Source organism: Fusarium fujikuroi, chromosome FFUJ_chr01 (assembly GCF_900079805.1).
Source record: "Fusarium fujikuroi IMI 58289 draft genome, chromosome FFUJ_chr01".
NCBI classification, from domain to species: domain Eukaryota; kingdom Fungi; phylum Ascomycota; class Sordariomycetes; order Hypocreales; family Nectriaceae; genus Fusarium; species Fusarium fujikuroi.
The window spans coordinates 341,781-357,407 of record NC_036622.1 but is presented as its reverse complement, the minus strand read 5'-3'; the positions used below and the strand labels follow the sequence as shown (position 1 = coordinate 357,407).

General features: G+C 47.5%; 7 protein-coding genes; 4 read left to right on the top strand and 3 right to left on the bottom strand.

Annotated features, from left to right (window-relative positions):
• Positions 1-930: 930 nt before the first annotated feature.
• FFUJ_01960 (uncharacterized protein) lies at positions 931-2,484 on the top strand (the record flags this gene model as incomplete). The annotated part of the gene is made up of 1 exon (XM_023571085.1): positions 931-2,484. The coding sequence occupies one exon, from the start codon at positions 931-933 to the stop codon at positions 2,482-2,484; it is 1,554 nt and encodes a 517-aa protein (XP_023423640.1).
• Positions 2,485-3,431: 947 nt separating this feature from the next.
• Positions 3,432-5,004, top strand: FFUJ_01961 (uncharacterized protein; the record flags this gene model as incomplete). XM_023570973.1 has 4 exons in its annotated part: positions 3,432-3,715; positions 3,830-4,044; positions 4,175-4,347; positions 4,417-5,004. 4 exons carry the CDS (start codon positions 3,432-3,434, stop codon positions 5,002-5,004), a joined length of 1,260 nt encoding a protein of 419 aa, XP_023423639.1.
• A 1,322-nt stretch (positions 5,005-6,326) lies between these two features.
• Positions 6,327-7,609, top strand: FFUJ_01962 (uncharacterized protein; the record flags this gene model as incomplete). XM_023570862.1 has 3 exons in its annotated part: positions 6,327-6,545; positions 6,599-6,732; positions 6,781-7,609. 3 exons carry the CDS (start codon positions 6,327-6,329, stop codon positions 7,607-7,609), a joined length of 1,182 nt encoding a protein of 393 aa, XP_023423638.1.
• Positions 7,610-7,776: 167 nt separating this feature from the next.
• Positions 7,777-8,832, bottom strand: FFUJ_01963 (uncharacterized protein; the record flags this gene model as incomplete). The annotated part of the gene is made up of 1 exon (XM_023570751.1): positions 7,777-8,832. The coding sequence occupies one exon, from the start codon at positions 8,830-8,832 to the stop codon at positions 7,777-7,779; it is 1,056 nt and encodes a 351-aa protein (XP_023423637.1).
• Positions 8,833-9,481: 649 nt separating this feature from the next.
• FFUJ_01964 (probable D-amino-acid oxidase) lies at positions 9,482-10,713 on the top strand (the record flags this gene model as incomplete). XM_023570640.1 has 4 exons in its annotated part: positions 9,482-9,507; positions 9,554-9,688; positions 9,740-9,837; positions 9,884-10,713. The coding sequence occupies 4 exons, from the start codon at positions 9,482-9,484 to the stop codon at positions 10,711-10,713; spliced, it is 1,089 nt and encodes a 362-aa protein (XP_023423636.1).
• Positions 10,714-10,987: 274 nt separating this feature from the next.
• Positions 10,988-11,998, bottom strand: FFUJ_01965 (probable proline racemase; the record flags this gene model as incomplete). The annotated part of the gene is made up of 1 exon (XM_023570529.1): positions 10,988-11,998. One exon carries the CDS (start codon positions 11,996-11,998, stop codon positions 10,988-10,990), a length of 1,011 nt encoding a protein of 336 aa, XP_023423635.1.
• Positions 11,999-12,520: 522 nt separating this feature from the next.
• FFUJ_01966 (uncharacterized protein) lies at positions 12,521-13,492 on the bottom strand (the record flags this gene model as incomplete). The annotated part of the gene is made up of 1 exon (XM_023570418.1): positions 12,521-13,492. The coding sequence occupies one exon, from the start codon at positions 13,490-13,492 to the stop codon at positions 12,521-12,523; it is 972 nt and encodes a 323-aa protein (XP_023423634.1).
• Between the last annotated feature and the right edge of the window lie 2,135 nt (positions 13,493-15,627).

Below are 15,627 nucleotides of genomic sequence, written 5' to 3'. Positions count from 1 at the left end.
TAGATTGATACTAGAGCAGTGTCCCGGATGTCATTTTCTCTCACTCAATCGTGGCCTTCTTCGTTAGCCTTGTTTTCGATTGGGCTGCCCTATGACGTTGACCCATCATGTTACCAAGCGGATGAGTGCGCGAATTTATAGAAAGAAATCGAGACTCCAAATATCGCGGATTCGGTCCGCAAACGCAAGCGTCCTGTAATCTTCTGCCTGGGATATGGTATTTAGCCTGGCTGTCCTTGAGGCGTCTTGTAACACCCGTCCCAGCCTGATCAGTGATGGTACAGTGTAGCCAATAAACATCTGACATGCGCCCGCAGCAATTTCAACCATTCCTTCTTGGGGGACCTCCTTCTGTTCAAGGTGACTAAAAGGCCGATGTTTGTTTTTGGTCGTGACTGAGGCAATCGCTTTGTTCAGACTCGCAAAGACAACAAAGAATCGAACATGGCCTGAACGAAAGTATGCTTTGGAACCGGACATCCCCGCGTAAAGGGCTAAGGCGACAAGGTCTTTAGGATTCCGATGCTTTGTTTCCATTACTCCCAATAGGATGATACACCACTTACCGCTTGTTCTACGTTCGTTCTTTGCGCTGATTCAAGCTCTCAGCCACGAGTCTCAACTGAAGATTCCCATTTATCCATTTAGACATTACTGGCATGCATGTCGTAACACAGATCAATCGAAATAAAAGCACTGATACGTCTTTTTGGTATCTATGTGTTCCGAAGGATGTGTGCCATGCAATTTGCCTCTGTTCCTTGGTACATACTTATCTTTCACGAACAAAGTTGGCCTGGTTTGAATATAAGTACAGGCCATACTCGATCCAGAGTAACGCATTGCTATTGGAAACTAGTATCCTATTACGATAACTAACCAACACAGCAAGGTTAAAAAACTATTCGCAGACAATCACATAACAAAAATATGTCAATCCAGGATATTCAAGTCGCTGTTCCTTCTCCATCTATACAGATGACCCCTTCGAGACCTCGGCAGCAGGGAAAGCTGGCCCTTCTCCCCACCGAAATCCTTCTCCAGATCACTGGCGAGCCCGGTAAGGATGGAGGAAGTATGTCTTACAGGGATCTCAAGGGCTTGGCAGTGAGCTGCTCCAGGCTCTTCCATTTTATTCGTCCAATGTACTACTTTGCTGATGACCACGCCGTGTTTCACTCCGCTGTTGCACATGGCGATTTGGAGGCCATCGAAAGATGTGCTCAACTTGGAGCTGCACCTCGCCTTGCGAGAAAACTCCACCACGGTTGCAGCTGTCCGTCGGAACTTCCACACAAGGTACATAGACCTTTTGATTCTCTTCTGGAATATGTGGCCACTGGCTCCGTTCCCATCGGGAAATCCCTAGATGCCTTGAAATGGTTGCTCGACGAAGGCTTCGAAGCAAACGAGCAGATGGATCAGCCATGGTACAGGAATGATAATGAAGATTGCAATCATATGCCTGAACTACTGGTTACGATACTAAGCCAGAGTATAGAGCAGACTCGAACAAACGAGATTATCAAGATGATTGAGATCTTACAGAGTCACGGATTTTGCTTACCTTACCAGATGAACATTCGGAAGCGATATCACCTGCACCTTCACAACGAAACCGATGTAGACCTGGTCAAAAAGCCATTAGATGTGGCCTTGCGACTCCGCTGCCCACCATCCTTCCTCAGGCTCATACTCGAGGAGTACAAACACCGCAATCTAGATGTCAAAGCAGGAGGCCAGCTCACCCCTCCCGAGCTCGCCAGATGGGCGGGGCACTCAGAGGGAAACGGACGGAGCTGGCGCCGCCAAAGAACAAGCTTAGGCACGATGGCCGGGAATGTGTTTCTCGACATCCTCAACCCATCAACAAGCTGGAAAGAGGCAGATCTGAGCAAGGCGGCCGATAGCTTCAAAGAAAAGATTCAGCTACTGATAGACTACCAGGCTGTCAACTCGCATGAATTGACTGTTCTGAAGAGCATTCTAGAAAGCTTGAAGGACATTATAACCCTATCAAAACGCGTTGGGGGACTGGATAATGAACGCGACGGAAAAGAATGCTGGCAAAGGCTATGCGAAGCTTTACGCCCTTTTGCAACCAAAGAAGCTCTCATAGTGGATAACCAGCGCCGACTGAGCTACGAAGACATTTGTGCACCTCTTCATCGTTTTGTCTTTGAAGTCGACTGGAATCCTTGGAAGTTATGGTTTGAGCACAAGTTACAAAACCCTGAGTTCAGGGCAGAGATGTCATTTTGCTGGACGCAACATGACTTCTGGAAGCTGGAGCAGGACGAGAATGGGATATGGCATGATAATCAATGGGCCTATGTTCATAGCTACAAGCAAAACAGCAGTGATCTGCCCAGATGGCACCTTGTAGACTTTGATGGGTTTGTGGCTGCGGTCGAAAAGCAGTGGCTCAGGCTCAATCCATACTTTTTGACCTCCACGATTCAGGATTCAAATGGCAAGGTATGACGAGAATTCAACACCGGCTTTCAGAGTTAAGAGTTGTAGATAGGACTATATGGATTTCAGGTCTGGAAGATGAAGATTTATTTACCCGAGTGTCAGGAGTGTTCAGTATGAACCAGCTTTTAGTGCTAGCCTGTCATAAAAACATTTTCAATTTCCCCCCTTCGTTGCTTATTTTTAAATTGTATTATATCTGTGTCTACATATTACCAAAAGTAACCAAAGTATATTCACTCGGCGGTCTCGGAGGAATGTGTCCTTGGCTTCGTGCTTTTATCCGTGCCTGTCGTCAAATGCAGCTCAGATTTCATGCAGCTGAAAAGCTTGGACCTCTATGAATAGACTAACGATATCTATTGGAGCCCGAAACGACCTTGAGACGATGAAAAAGGTGATTGTCCGAATTCTGAGAGTGCTTCCTTTGTTTACAAGGCCCTCAGCCCCGAGACTGACTTATGGTGTGTAAGCTCTGGCCTCGGTAGATCTTCCGTGTTAATAATTGAAATTAGCAATAAAGGACATGGTGTCCTGTTCAGGTTTCCGATCCTTTGTTTCCGTGGCCGCCAAAGAAGGGCCTAAGCAGGACAGATGCTCTAGATCAACTGCTCTTTGAGAAGTTCCCACCTTAATTGAAGCCGTGGGAGACTTGAAACAGAAGAACAGATTCCCTGTTGTCTCATGAACAGGAAGTGAACTCAATTGCAATGTAACACGACAGCAATGAACAGCACCTGACATTTCGATCTCGGCATCGTTCTGCGGTACAAAGGTATTGCAAATGAGACTTGGACATATCGAGCAGGTTCACATTGACTATAAATGTAGGCCATATTCCCTATAAGGTATAGGACTTTCTATCAGTATCGAGTATTAACTACAAAGCACAACATACACCGTACACCATATCATGCACAACCACGAGTTTTCACACGAAATCTCAGAAAGCAAATATGTCGGACCATCGTATCGAAGACCTTCCACTTTCTTCTTCATCCAGAAAAATGCCTTCTTCACGACCTCAACACCAGGAAAAGCCGGCTCAACAAGAAGGAAGACTGGCCCTCCTCCCCGTTGAAGTTCTGCTCAACATTACAGGTGAGCCTGGGAAGGATGAGCAGACTCTATCGCATAAAGACTTCAAGAGCCTCGCATTAAGCTCTGGGGTATTCTTTCGCGAGCTACGCCAAGCATATTATTATGCCGACAACTTTGCTGCTTTTCACTCAGCCCTCAGGTATGCAGACATGGAAACAATAGAGCGATGCTATCAACTGGCAAAGCCCCCTTTGCATCTAGAATGGGAAGTCTCATGCCAATGCCCATCCGACAAGGCTCACAAACACCACAGGCCTATCGACGATGTACTTGAATGCATTGCCATTGGCTCTGTGTCTATTTACAGGTGTATCGAAACTATCAGATGGCTACTGAGTAAAGGATACGAGGCAAATGAGCAGAAGGAGCAAGTTTGGTATAAGAACAACCAACACTGTGATCACATGCCTGAGCTTGTAATTGATCTTTTGGGCAAGACTTCTGACAAGGCTCGTGTAGAGGGGATCTGTAAGATAATCACGATGCTACACGATCATGGATACTCCCTTCCTTACCACATAAACCTTTCACAAGTATTTCATCTCATGGTACGACCAAAAGAGTAAGCCTGGCTTGATACGTAAGCCGATGGATGTAGCTCTCAGATCTTACTGTCTGATATCCTTCCTCGAGCTGCTTCTACAGGAGTATCGACATCGTGGGGCAAACGCAACAGCCGTATATTATGTCTGCCCTCCTGGATTGAGAACCTGGGTGGGCATCTGGCACTACGGCCTGCCTTACTGGCGTCAGAGCACAAATTTTGGCAATGTGCTCTGGGGACTATTCATGGACATTGCGGACCCGTTGACCAGCTGGAAAGAATCATACCAGGGCTAGGCTGCGGACATATTTGACAAAAAGATTCATCTCCTCATTGACTACCACTTCGTTGAGTTGCAGGAGATACAAGTCTTGCGACGACTTGTCAAATTTCTCCGAGAAACCCCCCTGGATTTCGACCTCATCGATGAAGTTCACGATGGAAAGGAATACTGGGAGAAGCTATGCGCCACCCTGGGTCCTCTTATGAAAAATGAAGACCTTGTAAGAAATGACTTGCGACTCGGCTGGGATGTTCTCCCTACACCCAGGAGACTCCACCGCTTCATCATCGAGGCTGACTGGAACCCATGGACAGTGTGGCACGACTACAAGATGCAAAATCCCAAGCACAGGGCCAATCTCTCTCATCCTTGGATGAAGTTTTATAGGTGGAGATTAATTCAGAGGAGAAATGGAATGTGGTATGATCCCGAGTGGCATATCCAAGCTGAGTTGGAAAAAGACACTGATGCTGAGTCTGGGTTTAAACGCCCCAAACACTCGCTGCCACACTGGAACGCGGTGGACTACGATGAGTTTGTGGCTACTGTTGAAAGACTGTGGTTAGAAGAGAACAGCCCAAACAATGAGCAAGAACTCTAATCAGGAGGCAACGGAGAGCATGATAGTATCGATTTTGCTGTCATAGTGTCTCGTGGGACTCGAAGGAGTCTGAAAGAGATGATAGCTGGGTCTCAGTAGGCTGGGTGGTGGCAAGCGAGCGGAAGCTAAAGATAGGGCCGAAGGATTGCCATATCTAGGTGTAAAGGTGTTTATCAGCAAAACTGAGAGGTGTTCGGTGTGGGCTTTTTTATTTCTTACTTGTATTAAAAGATCATTATCCCATTTGTCATACTGTGGTCCCTTGCTCTCTTTAATGTGATGACAAAGAAGAAAAGTCATAGCTCTTCAACTACCGTAAACGCCATTGCTCGAGCCTATTTCTCTATGCTGGTTCCATATCTCTGACATGCCCCCCAAAACAACACCAACAGAATGCGCGTATTCGTCAAATTATCCCAATGAGGCTCCATCTTTCGAGGCTGATGTTACTGCAATACTGCTTTCAACGCATCCGGACATTTAGACGAGGTATTTCTCCACTCACAACACTCCGAACACGACATCAAGGCATGAATCTTGCAAGTCGCTCCCTAACAGCAGGCCTTGGCCAAAACATCCCCACCTATCAACAACCCTGTCTAGTGCTTACGACACACGCGTAATATGGATCTCCTCCATCCTATCTTCCCATCTCCTCACCGGAACGGATAAGCCATTAAAACCACACACAAGCCATGGCCCGTCACGCCACTGACGAAACAATGGGCAAAGGCAAAGTCCGACAGCGGCGCGCCCACACGCGAAGCCGCACTGGCTGCTCAGAGTGCCGTAGTCGCAGGGTGCGGTGTGGCGAGCAGCGTCCCACATGGTGAGATGAGATCCCAGCCAAAAAGAAAATACAGCCAGGCTTGAAAGGCTGACTGTGCAAATTGGCAGTGAGAACTGCGTTAATAGTAAGAGACCTTGTGAATACCCGCCTGTCAAGATACCGCTGAGGGAGAGACGGGCGCTGGAGAAGGCTGGGGCGACTCAGCCGTGGGAGCATGTTCCCTGGGAGGCTCCGAGTTCTTCCAAGGGGCCTGAGGTGCCCAACACCCAGGCTCTGGTCCGTCAGCTTATTTTGTCGAGCTCTGCGACGACGCTGGACTGCGTGGCCATTGACATGCCCCTCAAATCACATGAACTCTTTAATTACTGTAGGTCTTATCACTTACAAACAACCATCAATCACTAACAGCCTTTTTGTCTACGGTGAAACCCTTGTAACATCTGTCACAAATCATGGCAAAGATTGGTACGGCTAAGAAGCTTGTCTCACCAACCAATGCTTACTAATGCAAACCAATGCTTACGTTGACAGCATGCCATATACCATATCGGACCCCGAAGCCCTCCGCAATGCGATCTTGATGGCAGCTACACACTTTACTTTCAAGGTCGGCAGTCTCGAAGCATTTGAGCATACATTCCTCTTTCATAGAATTGAGACCGTGCGACTGGTGAAAAAATGGCTTTCCAGTGGAGATCTCACCCTTTCAGCTGCCATCACCAAACAGATTGCCACGCTGGCATATACAGAGGTATGGCAAATGAACGTCGCTTATTGTCTCAGATGTACTAAGCCACCTATTAGTTCTGTAGTGGTAACATGCAAATGGCTGAAAAGCATTTAAATGTCATCTACGCTCTGCCATGTCGGACAACAGACCCATCGACTACTAATGGCAAGACTCGTGACCAAGAGCTTTCTGATCGCTATTATCTACTGTAGGTATCTAACACCCAGAAATAACCTGAAGTCAACTAACATCCCAGTACCTCCACTTTCATCCACGGCGTACAAACCGTTCTCCATGGCATCCTCCGCGCCGAAGAATCAACCGAAGACAAGAGCAGCCTCTCAGTCTCCAATCCCATGCGTCTCATGCACAAATGGTACAAGTCAGAAGGCCAGTACCTGCACTGTCTTAAACTCAAAGCCATACGCCTCTTTTCAACATTCTTCATACTGCCCAATATCGGAGCAAGGCTCTCTGACGTCCACAGCGCGTCAATAGTAAACAGTCTTCGTCAAGTCACGGACGAATTCTACAATCTCACGGAAGCTCAAAAGATACACGACGAGTTCTGGAGGACCGGTGCAGCTGCTAGAGTTTACGACGCAGTTCTTGAATCACATCAAACCTCAATTACACCCACTGACCACCAACATGAAGCGACTTCAGAGGCTGAGCAAAAGACTTCATGGTGCGGATTGGTCGTTGCAACTGAGTTATTCCTTGAACAGGTAGTTGTTCTGTGGCGTCCTTTCACGAAGGAGATATACCTCTGTAGCATGAGGATATTCCAGCGTGATCTCACATTTGCGCTTCAGAAGACGAATACGCCTGACATCGCAGAACTGTTGTTCTGGGAATCGTTTCTGGGATTGATGAGTCTTTATTTACATGAGAAACTTGGGGATATGGAGCGAGAACCCGGCTTCAAGCCATTTTTCGAGAGGGTCATAAAGGAACAAAGTAGAGATATGGGGTTGGAGAAGTGGGAGGATGCAAGGAGGGTCTTGTTGAACATTGCATGGCCGTTGGACTTTTCTGAGGATGATTATGTAAAAGAAATATGGGAAGCTGCAGTAGCTGACTAGATGCGAAGAAACAAGTAATTATCATTTCAAGTTAACGTATTGTCTATTGTAGGACAGTGGTCGGCGACATGGATACGAACCGCCCGGGAGCCTCTTGGTCAGAGCACTGAAGTTGCTTACACGCCGTATATCCCTCTGCAATCTTTGGAATCCAAAGAGAACTTACACTACTGTTCCGCTTTTGATGTAGCTGGAAAGATGAACTCCCTTAGCCTCGCCATACCCATCTGATCCCCTTCCATAGTCTCCGCCACGTCTTTATCAACCCAGCCCCTGGTATAGCCGCCTCCAAAATCAGTAACCCACGCATTACTATCCTGATCTATCAAGACATTTTCTGCCTTTACATCACCCCAGTTTATACCAGCGTTATGCAAGCCCGAAACAGCAGCCTCAATCTGGTCCATCCATTGTTGTCTCACTTCAAGCGGAGGATCGTCAGGGTATCCGGGTGCGACCTTTGTTGATAGTGGGCAAGCCCGGTTATCAATATAGGTGAGCAAAAGGCCAAGAATAAAGTCGTATTCATCCATGACGACACCATGAAGATGGCAAAGGTTGAGTTGAGAGTCCAACCCAGCAGCATGAATCAACTTGTAAGTTTTAAGTTCCTGCTTGATTTGGACGCCAGAGGTGCATGGCTTGAAGAAACATTCAGTCTGCCAGTTGTCAATTAGAACCTTGTCCGGCAGCTTGAAGAGCGCATCTTTGGGGTCCTTAAAGCTCAAGATAATTCCGGCGGGATCATAGAAGGCAGTCCAAGTCTCCAGGTCATCGCAAAAGTCATCGTCAAAGCGTACAAAAGATGGACGTGAAGGGGACGTTTCTGTTTCAACACGTCGAGGACATAGTTTTTCGTCAATGATGTCTAGTTGAAAGACAAAGAACTCGGGAAATAAATGCTGTTCCAGGGTGACTCTGATGTCTTTGGGGTTACATTCTGGAGGAGGCGCAAGTTCAACCAGGAGAGGCTCAAACGGGGCCATGACCCATTCATAGACGTCGATATCATAGATATCGCCGACGACCTCTTCGCGTGACTTGAGGACTTCAAGATATGCCATGTACTTCTCGGTCATGTTGGGGGAGTTGATAAAATTGGTCGGTGAGATCGTGATGTAGAATACCCTTCCATTCCGGCGGACGGAGAAGCGGGCTTCGTGATTATCGCTCCGAACATTGGTGAGAATACTTTCGATTCTGTATCTGGGCGTTGTAGCCATCTCAGAAGTCGGCCCAATAACTCAAGTAAGCGTAAAGATGAAGGGCGCCGAAGTGGACAGAGCGGTGAAATGAAATGCGGAGTTTGACGTGTCATATTTCATTGGCTGGTTACCTTGCAAAGGCTTGCCTTATCCTGGTCAGGGGCGTCGAGAAACCCCAAATATCTATCCTCAAGTGCTTATCGGCATCAGATTAGCAGAATACTATAATCAATAGACCTTAGACCAGTTTCCTTTTTTTTTTTTTTTTTTTTGGCACCTCGCTTTGAGGCCGAAAGCTTCTCTCTCCATGAGGCCTGGGTCTAGAACACCATGAGACGTTCACATCAGTCACGCGACAGCTCTCTATGTCCAACTTGGCAAGCCAGCGCGAAAATGAACTTCTTTTTTGTTCACTCAGCACTGGATTAGTGCTTTCAGATAACGAGTCTACCCCAGATACTGTTTAGGAAGCGGCTCGCATACCACTAGCCCCACTGTGCCGAGATAGGCATGCATCCGCGAAGTGACCAATCACAAACGATGAGTTAGAATGTAACGAGATGAATAGCTATCACTTAAATTCGACCTTCTCTAAGCTAGGTACAGGTCAAATATCACATATTTTGTAGTCTCCTCGAAGAATATTCAAAATTACATAATTTCAAAGATGACAAACACCGTTGTCGTTATCGGGTAAGATATTCAATCAATAACTGAATCTCTAGCTAACAATATCAAGTGCCGGTGTAATTGGCCTCACCTCAGCGTTATTGCTGGCCAAGGAGGGCAATAAAGTCACTGTTATTGGCAATCATATGCCCGGCGACTATGACGCCGAGTATGCCTCACCATGGGCCGGAGCCAATGTGATTCCGTGAGCCAACCACTGATACCTTCTCTAAGCTATTATACTAATATTTTCAAGCTTGTCGCCCAAAGACGCAAGTCGTTGGGAACGACGAACCTGGATCGCTCTAAAGAAACTCGTCGAGCAGACTCCTGAAGCGGGAATCCATTTCCAGAGTACGTTCAGACTTGTTAGAGACCAGTCAAGGGCTAACATCGTAAGCAACACATGTCCTCCGTCGGAATAAAGACACAGAGTCCGCCAAGTCCGGATTCTCAGCGCATTTCTATGCCGACAACCCATGGTTCAAAGAAATCTTCAACAACTTCCGCAACAACCATCCATCTGAAGTCGCAACAGGCTACGACTCTGGCTTCCAATATCAAGGAGTTTGCATCAACACAGCCATCTACCTCCCCTGGCTTCTCGGCCAATGCCTCAAATACGGCGTCGTCGTAAAGCGCGGTATTCTGGCCCACATCAACGAAGCAAAGTATCTCAGCCATACCGGTGAAAAGGCTAATATCATCGTCAACGCCACTGGTCTCGGATCTCTTAAGCTCGGAGGCGTGCAAGACACAACTGTCGCACCAGCACGAGGTCAAATCGTCCTCGTTCGCAACGAAACACCCAAGAACCTACCGCTTTTCATGTGTTCTAGCGCCCTCGACGAGAGCGGTGAGGAGATCTACGCTATGCAGAGAGCAGCTGGTGGCGGTACGGTTATTGGTGGGACGTATCAGATTGGGAACTGGGATACACAGCCTGATCCGAATACCGCGAATAGAATCATGCAGAGGATTGTAGATCTTTGTCCCGACATTGCTGGTGGAAAGGGAATTACTGGTTTGAGTATTATTCGGCATGGTGTTGGGTTTAGACCTTATAGAAAGGGCGGTTTGAGGCTGGAGGAGGAGAAGTTGGATGATGAGACGTGGGTTATTCATAATTATGGGCATTCGGGATGGGGGTATATGGGGTCTTATGGATGTGCTGAGGGGGTGGTTGAGCTTGTTGACAAGGTCACTGATAAGACTCGGGCGAAGCTGTGAGGGTCAACTCCAAGTACTGTTACTCAGCGTGTGTTTACTATCACTCAAATTTCGCATGAGAGTCTTTGCGCTTTATTCTCAATGAGTTAGGCTTGGAAATTGTTACGAGTGCCATCTTTAAATATCTAACTACAATTCAAGCCTACGAGAGACTTTATAGGATGCTTAAGTCGCAGACTCGCGGAAATTGCTGAAGACCATGTTTTCATCTATTCATTCATAAGGTATACCACTCATGGACAAAATGCATGCTGCAATCTTCATAATTCTCTATCTAGAGTAGAAACCCAGTAGGAAAGGGATCTTCAGGGTCAAGATGAACATTCTTCTCACCCGTAATCCAAGCCCTCCCCTTAACAGTCGGCAGTACCGCATCCAACTCCCCCACCTTCGTCGTCCCTCTAATCCTCCCCACAAACTCTGTGTTGATGATACTCCTGAACTTGACCGACTCTCCCTCCTCAATAAGACCCCTCGCATGCAGAATAGCCAGACGCGACGAACTCCCCGTTCCGCAAGGACTCCTGTCCAGTCTTCCCGGCGTTACAACAACGGTGTGCTTGACAGTCTTGCCTTCTTGTCCTTCTTCCAAAGGTTCTGTGATGATGACGTTGTTGATACCGCAGATGGCTGGGTTCTCAGGATGTGTGGGCATGCAGTTCGCCAAGACTGCTTGTTTCAATCTCTTGCCGAAATCGATGAGACGATCGGCATTGACTGTTTCCACGCGAAGACCCAGCGCTTCTGCTTTAACGAGCACATACCACTGTCCTCCGTATGCAATATCCACCACCACTGTTCCCAGACCAGGAACGTCGATCTCTTTGTCGAGAGCATAAACGAATGCCGGGACGTTGTCAAAAGACACGGATCTGCACTTCCCATTCTCACACTCCGCCGTCGCAACCACCAATCCAGCAGCTGTGTCCAACCTCACAGTAGTAACAGGCTCAACCATGGGAACAATGCCCGTCTCGAGAAGAACAGTCGTCGTGCAGACACAATTCGATCCAGACATGGGGACCCAATCTCCCGGTGCCATGATAAGGAAACCAGCATCTGCATCAGGTCGACATGGCGGGACAATTAAGTTAACGCTCATTTCCAAGCGCCCTCTCGGCTCTTGGAGGAGTAGTTGCCGAAGACCATCTCGCTCAGCCATGTAGTATGTGAGCTTATCGTGCATTGTTTTGGCTGGTACATCCAGGACGCCGCCGATGATAACATCGCCGACTTCGCCTTCTGCGTGGCATGTGACGATTGAGATGACTCGTTTTGAGCGCATGGTGAGTTATGTGAAAATTTTAATATTAAAGTATCGATATTTGAGTGAGAACGAAGGGGGAGTTCAATTGGCGTGCTTTTATCTATAGTCTTTAGTCTGATTTCACTTGATTGGCGTCTTTTTGGAGGGGTTTGACTGATTTGGGCGAGGGGCGGAAAACTACCCATTTAAGAACGCCCATGTTGAACGCGGTTAGAGATCCCGAGCAGCCACGCAAAACGGAAAGTGTAGTATGAATTGATACGAATGACTTAAAGTGTAAGATAACAAGGCAGGTGCTCAACAATAGCTAATGGCCGCTCAACCATCTATTACTACATGCAGGGCCGCCACTTACCAAGGCTATTTCAACACCAACCCCTGCACGAAAACTCTGGGCACTATATAGAATGGAACGATGTTAAGAAGACTCAGGTTTATTCACATGTAACTATATACAAGCTATGAATGATATTTTGTCCTTAGCCAACAGAACTCAACTACAGCTGGTAGCTTGATAAGCCCAATTGACGAACCACCGACTCAAGCGCGAACAACACGAGCCTTGGACTTCCATCCCCAAGCCGAAACATCCCGCTTGTTCATGACAGCCACACTCTCATTGTAATCACTAGTACCATTCTCCGGATCAGCATCCTTAGCTTCACAAGTCGGACCTGCATCAGGTGCACCAAGCGCACCCTCAACAGCACTAAACTTCTGCTTCTCCATCGTAGTAGCAACCATGTTCTTGGCCGCCTCCTCAGTCCAGCCGTTAATGAAGTCGCCATGCGAGCAGAACGCATTTCCGCACGCAAGCTTGAAGGGCGCCTCGCCGCTCCAGCCGTTGGGGAGGACCTTGCGCAGGTCGTAGCGGATGCTGAAGCGCAGCTGGGGCATGGACTTGCTGCCCTCGGGACACCAGTTGGCGGTGCCGTAGTCGCGCGATTTGTAGGCCGTTTCGAGGGTTTGTTCGTTGACGCACTGGGGGAAGTAGAGGAGTTGCTGGAGATGGGTTGCGCAGGTTGAGGTAGGGAATCCGTTTGCGCCGAGGGGAATGGGCTCGCTTTCGCACGTCCACTCCGCTTTGGCGTCAGCTGGCATATCAGCTTGAGTCTGTGCATTGGCATCACCCGCGACCATCTTCAAGTTCTGAGGAATAGGAACCTCGGCGGGTGTTTCGCCAAGGTTATAGTACGCGCTGAAGCGCATAACAGGGATAGGTTCGAAGTTCTTTCCATCCGCGGTGTAGAGCGGCGTAGGGATCCAGTAGACGGAAAGATCGTTGGGGTTCTCGGCGTTGGTGCAGCCCTTCTGCAGCTCAGCGCTCGTCTTGGTGTTGACGGTGACGGCATCGGAGCCGAAGAACGAGTGGAGATGAGACTTGCTGTACTCTCCGGGAAAGACAATGGGATCGATGTTCTTGAGCATGAAAGGAGAAGCAACATTGACCTGGGTGTAAGCCTGAGCGGCGCCGACAAGAAGGCCGGCAGCGAAAAGAATGGAGGAAGACATCTTGCGTCTAGCAGATTATAAAAGAATCAGATAAGATAAGAATAAAAGGTACAAGATGAAATATAATGACAGTCAATGTCTAACGAATGAAAAAGAACGAGTTTAGTTTGAACCAAAGAACAAATACGCAGATGACGACCAAACACTTGGTTTTAATACCAACGCCAAGCTCCCATCTCGCATCTTGAGAAACCATCCCGCGTACCCCCGCCAATGTTTCGTTGAGATATGCTTAACAGAGAACAGAGATGAAAGACTCGGAATATCATTAGCGGAAGAATTTGCATCTGTAACAAGGAGTTCAATGTAATTGGTCAATTGCATCGCGCTTGGGAACGTTGGAAACGCTGGGCCTTGTAATGTCCGTTTTGAAACAGGGAGAGCTTCTCCATTTGGGTGTTCCCGCGTTTCAGTGTTAGGGCGGCATTGTTAAGCGACGGTGGCTTTCGGAGCTGAGACTTGGCTGGCAGAGAATTGCTTTATACGCGTATAAGATTTGGCGTCTTTATCGATAGTTCCCTACCCTGCGGCATCGACTTGTCGATCAGGCTTTGGCTATAAATAAGAAGGCATCCATCCCATCTCGACTTTTTTAAGCCGTGATAACCTCTGCATCATAACTGTCCAAGTTATCTTGCGCAGCATACAAACTATGGCCACTGCGGCAGGCCAGGAGTACGTCGCACTTTTGAACTAAGTTGTATTCTTTACCATGACATCAGAGCTGAAGTCCTTTCGACTGTCGACCTCAACACAGCTGTCGCATCAATTCCTGATAGAGGTAAAGTTATGTAATGGTTTTGCTCTTCATATTTGTGTTATGTGCCCAACCCTAGACATCGCAAGCCAAGAACTGGGCGCCGTTGGGTTTTGTCAAGTCGTTCCGATAAGCAAGGCCAACTGACTCGCGCGTTTCCTTATCGAATGGCTTTTGACTGCGATTTCACTATTCTAATTAATAAACCGACAAAGCACGTAAAACAGTCCAAAAAGCCAATCGCGATTCTCATATCTATCCCTCACTGTAGTTAGTGGAAGCATTTCTCTGATGGTGGGTCGTCAGTTTTAGAAGTTCTCCAGTATTCCATTTTTTTAAGATTAAGGTACGGAAAAAGCTTACGCGCCATTCTTATCTGATGTGAGAGACAGATTGCTATTCCCGGCCCGGTTTTCAGATGAAACACTTCGTGAAACTTGGATATTTTGTGCTCATATATACAGTCTTATGCTAGAATTATGAAATGCACAACTCATTATGCATTTGTATCAAAAAATCATATCATGGAATGGAATGACAGACGATGTGACGAGTGTCCCAAAAAGGATGCATCCTTCAATCAAGCGAGATAGGATTATGATTCTGTGGCCCATGAACCTGCATTTCGGGTTTGCTGACAGGTGCCATTTGAGCAAACATCCCGAGTTGTCAGTAAGCGATGGTGTGAAGCTGAGCGCTGTCTACGAATGACAACCTACAACTAACATCACATCATAATCAAGAACCAATCCAAAGTCCCTCCAACCCAAGCACTTCCAGGCCACCCCTGTCTAAAAGCGTTGGCAAAAGCTTGAAAAGTCTTTTATGGAACTCCAGTATGACGAATCTCCTGATGATCTGCAACCCATCCATGCTGCAAACGGTTGCATCTTTCATATCGTCTCCACATATCACTTCATCAGCAGTAAGCTCTTCATTTCCACAATGCGATCAGGAGATATTTCCCTCAAGCTCGAGCCTGCCCTGAACATCACCTTCTTTAGCTCATACCTAAATCATAACTACTGTGTTCCACTTGGTTCAAAGTAAAACTCTATCGGAGGATATTCGTAACTGTAGGGCTGGTCCCGGGATTTGCAACTTCTGACACCGGCATCTAAAAACTAGGGGTCTCGCCAAGCCTAGGAACACTCAAGCTGAAATGTGGTGGATGCTTCCATCTACATCCGCTCAACCAACAGAGCGTAAGCACAGCCCAGTACAACACAGTCCGCGAATCCTTTGAGATGACGGGACATGGATATTCAGGAGTTTCTGCGGGCCACTTTACCCGGTTTTCCATAAAAGTGACAGTACATCATCCCAGAATCTAACTGTGACCTTCTCTTGTTCTTGTTCTTTCCTTTCTCACGCGATC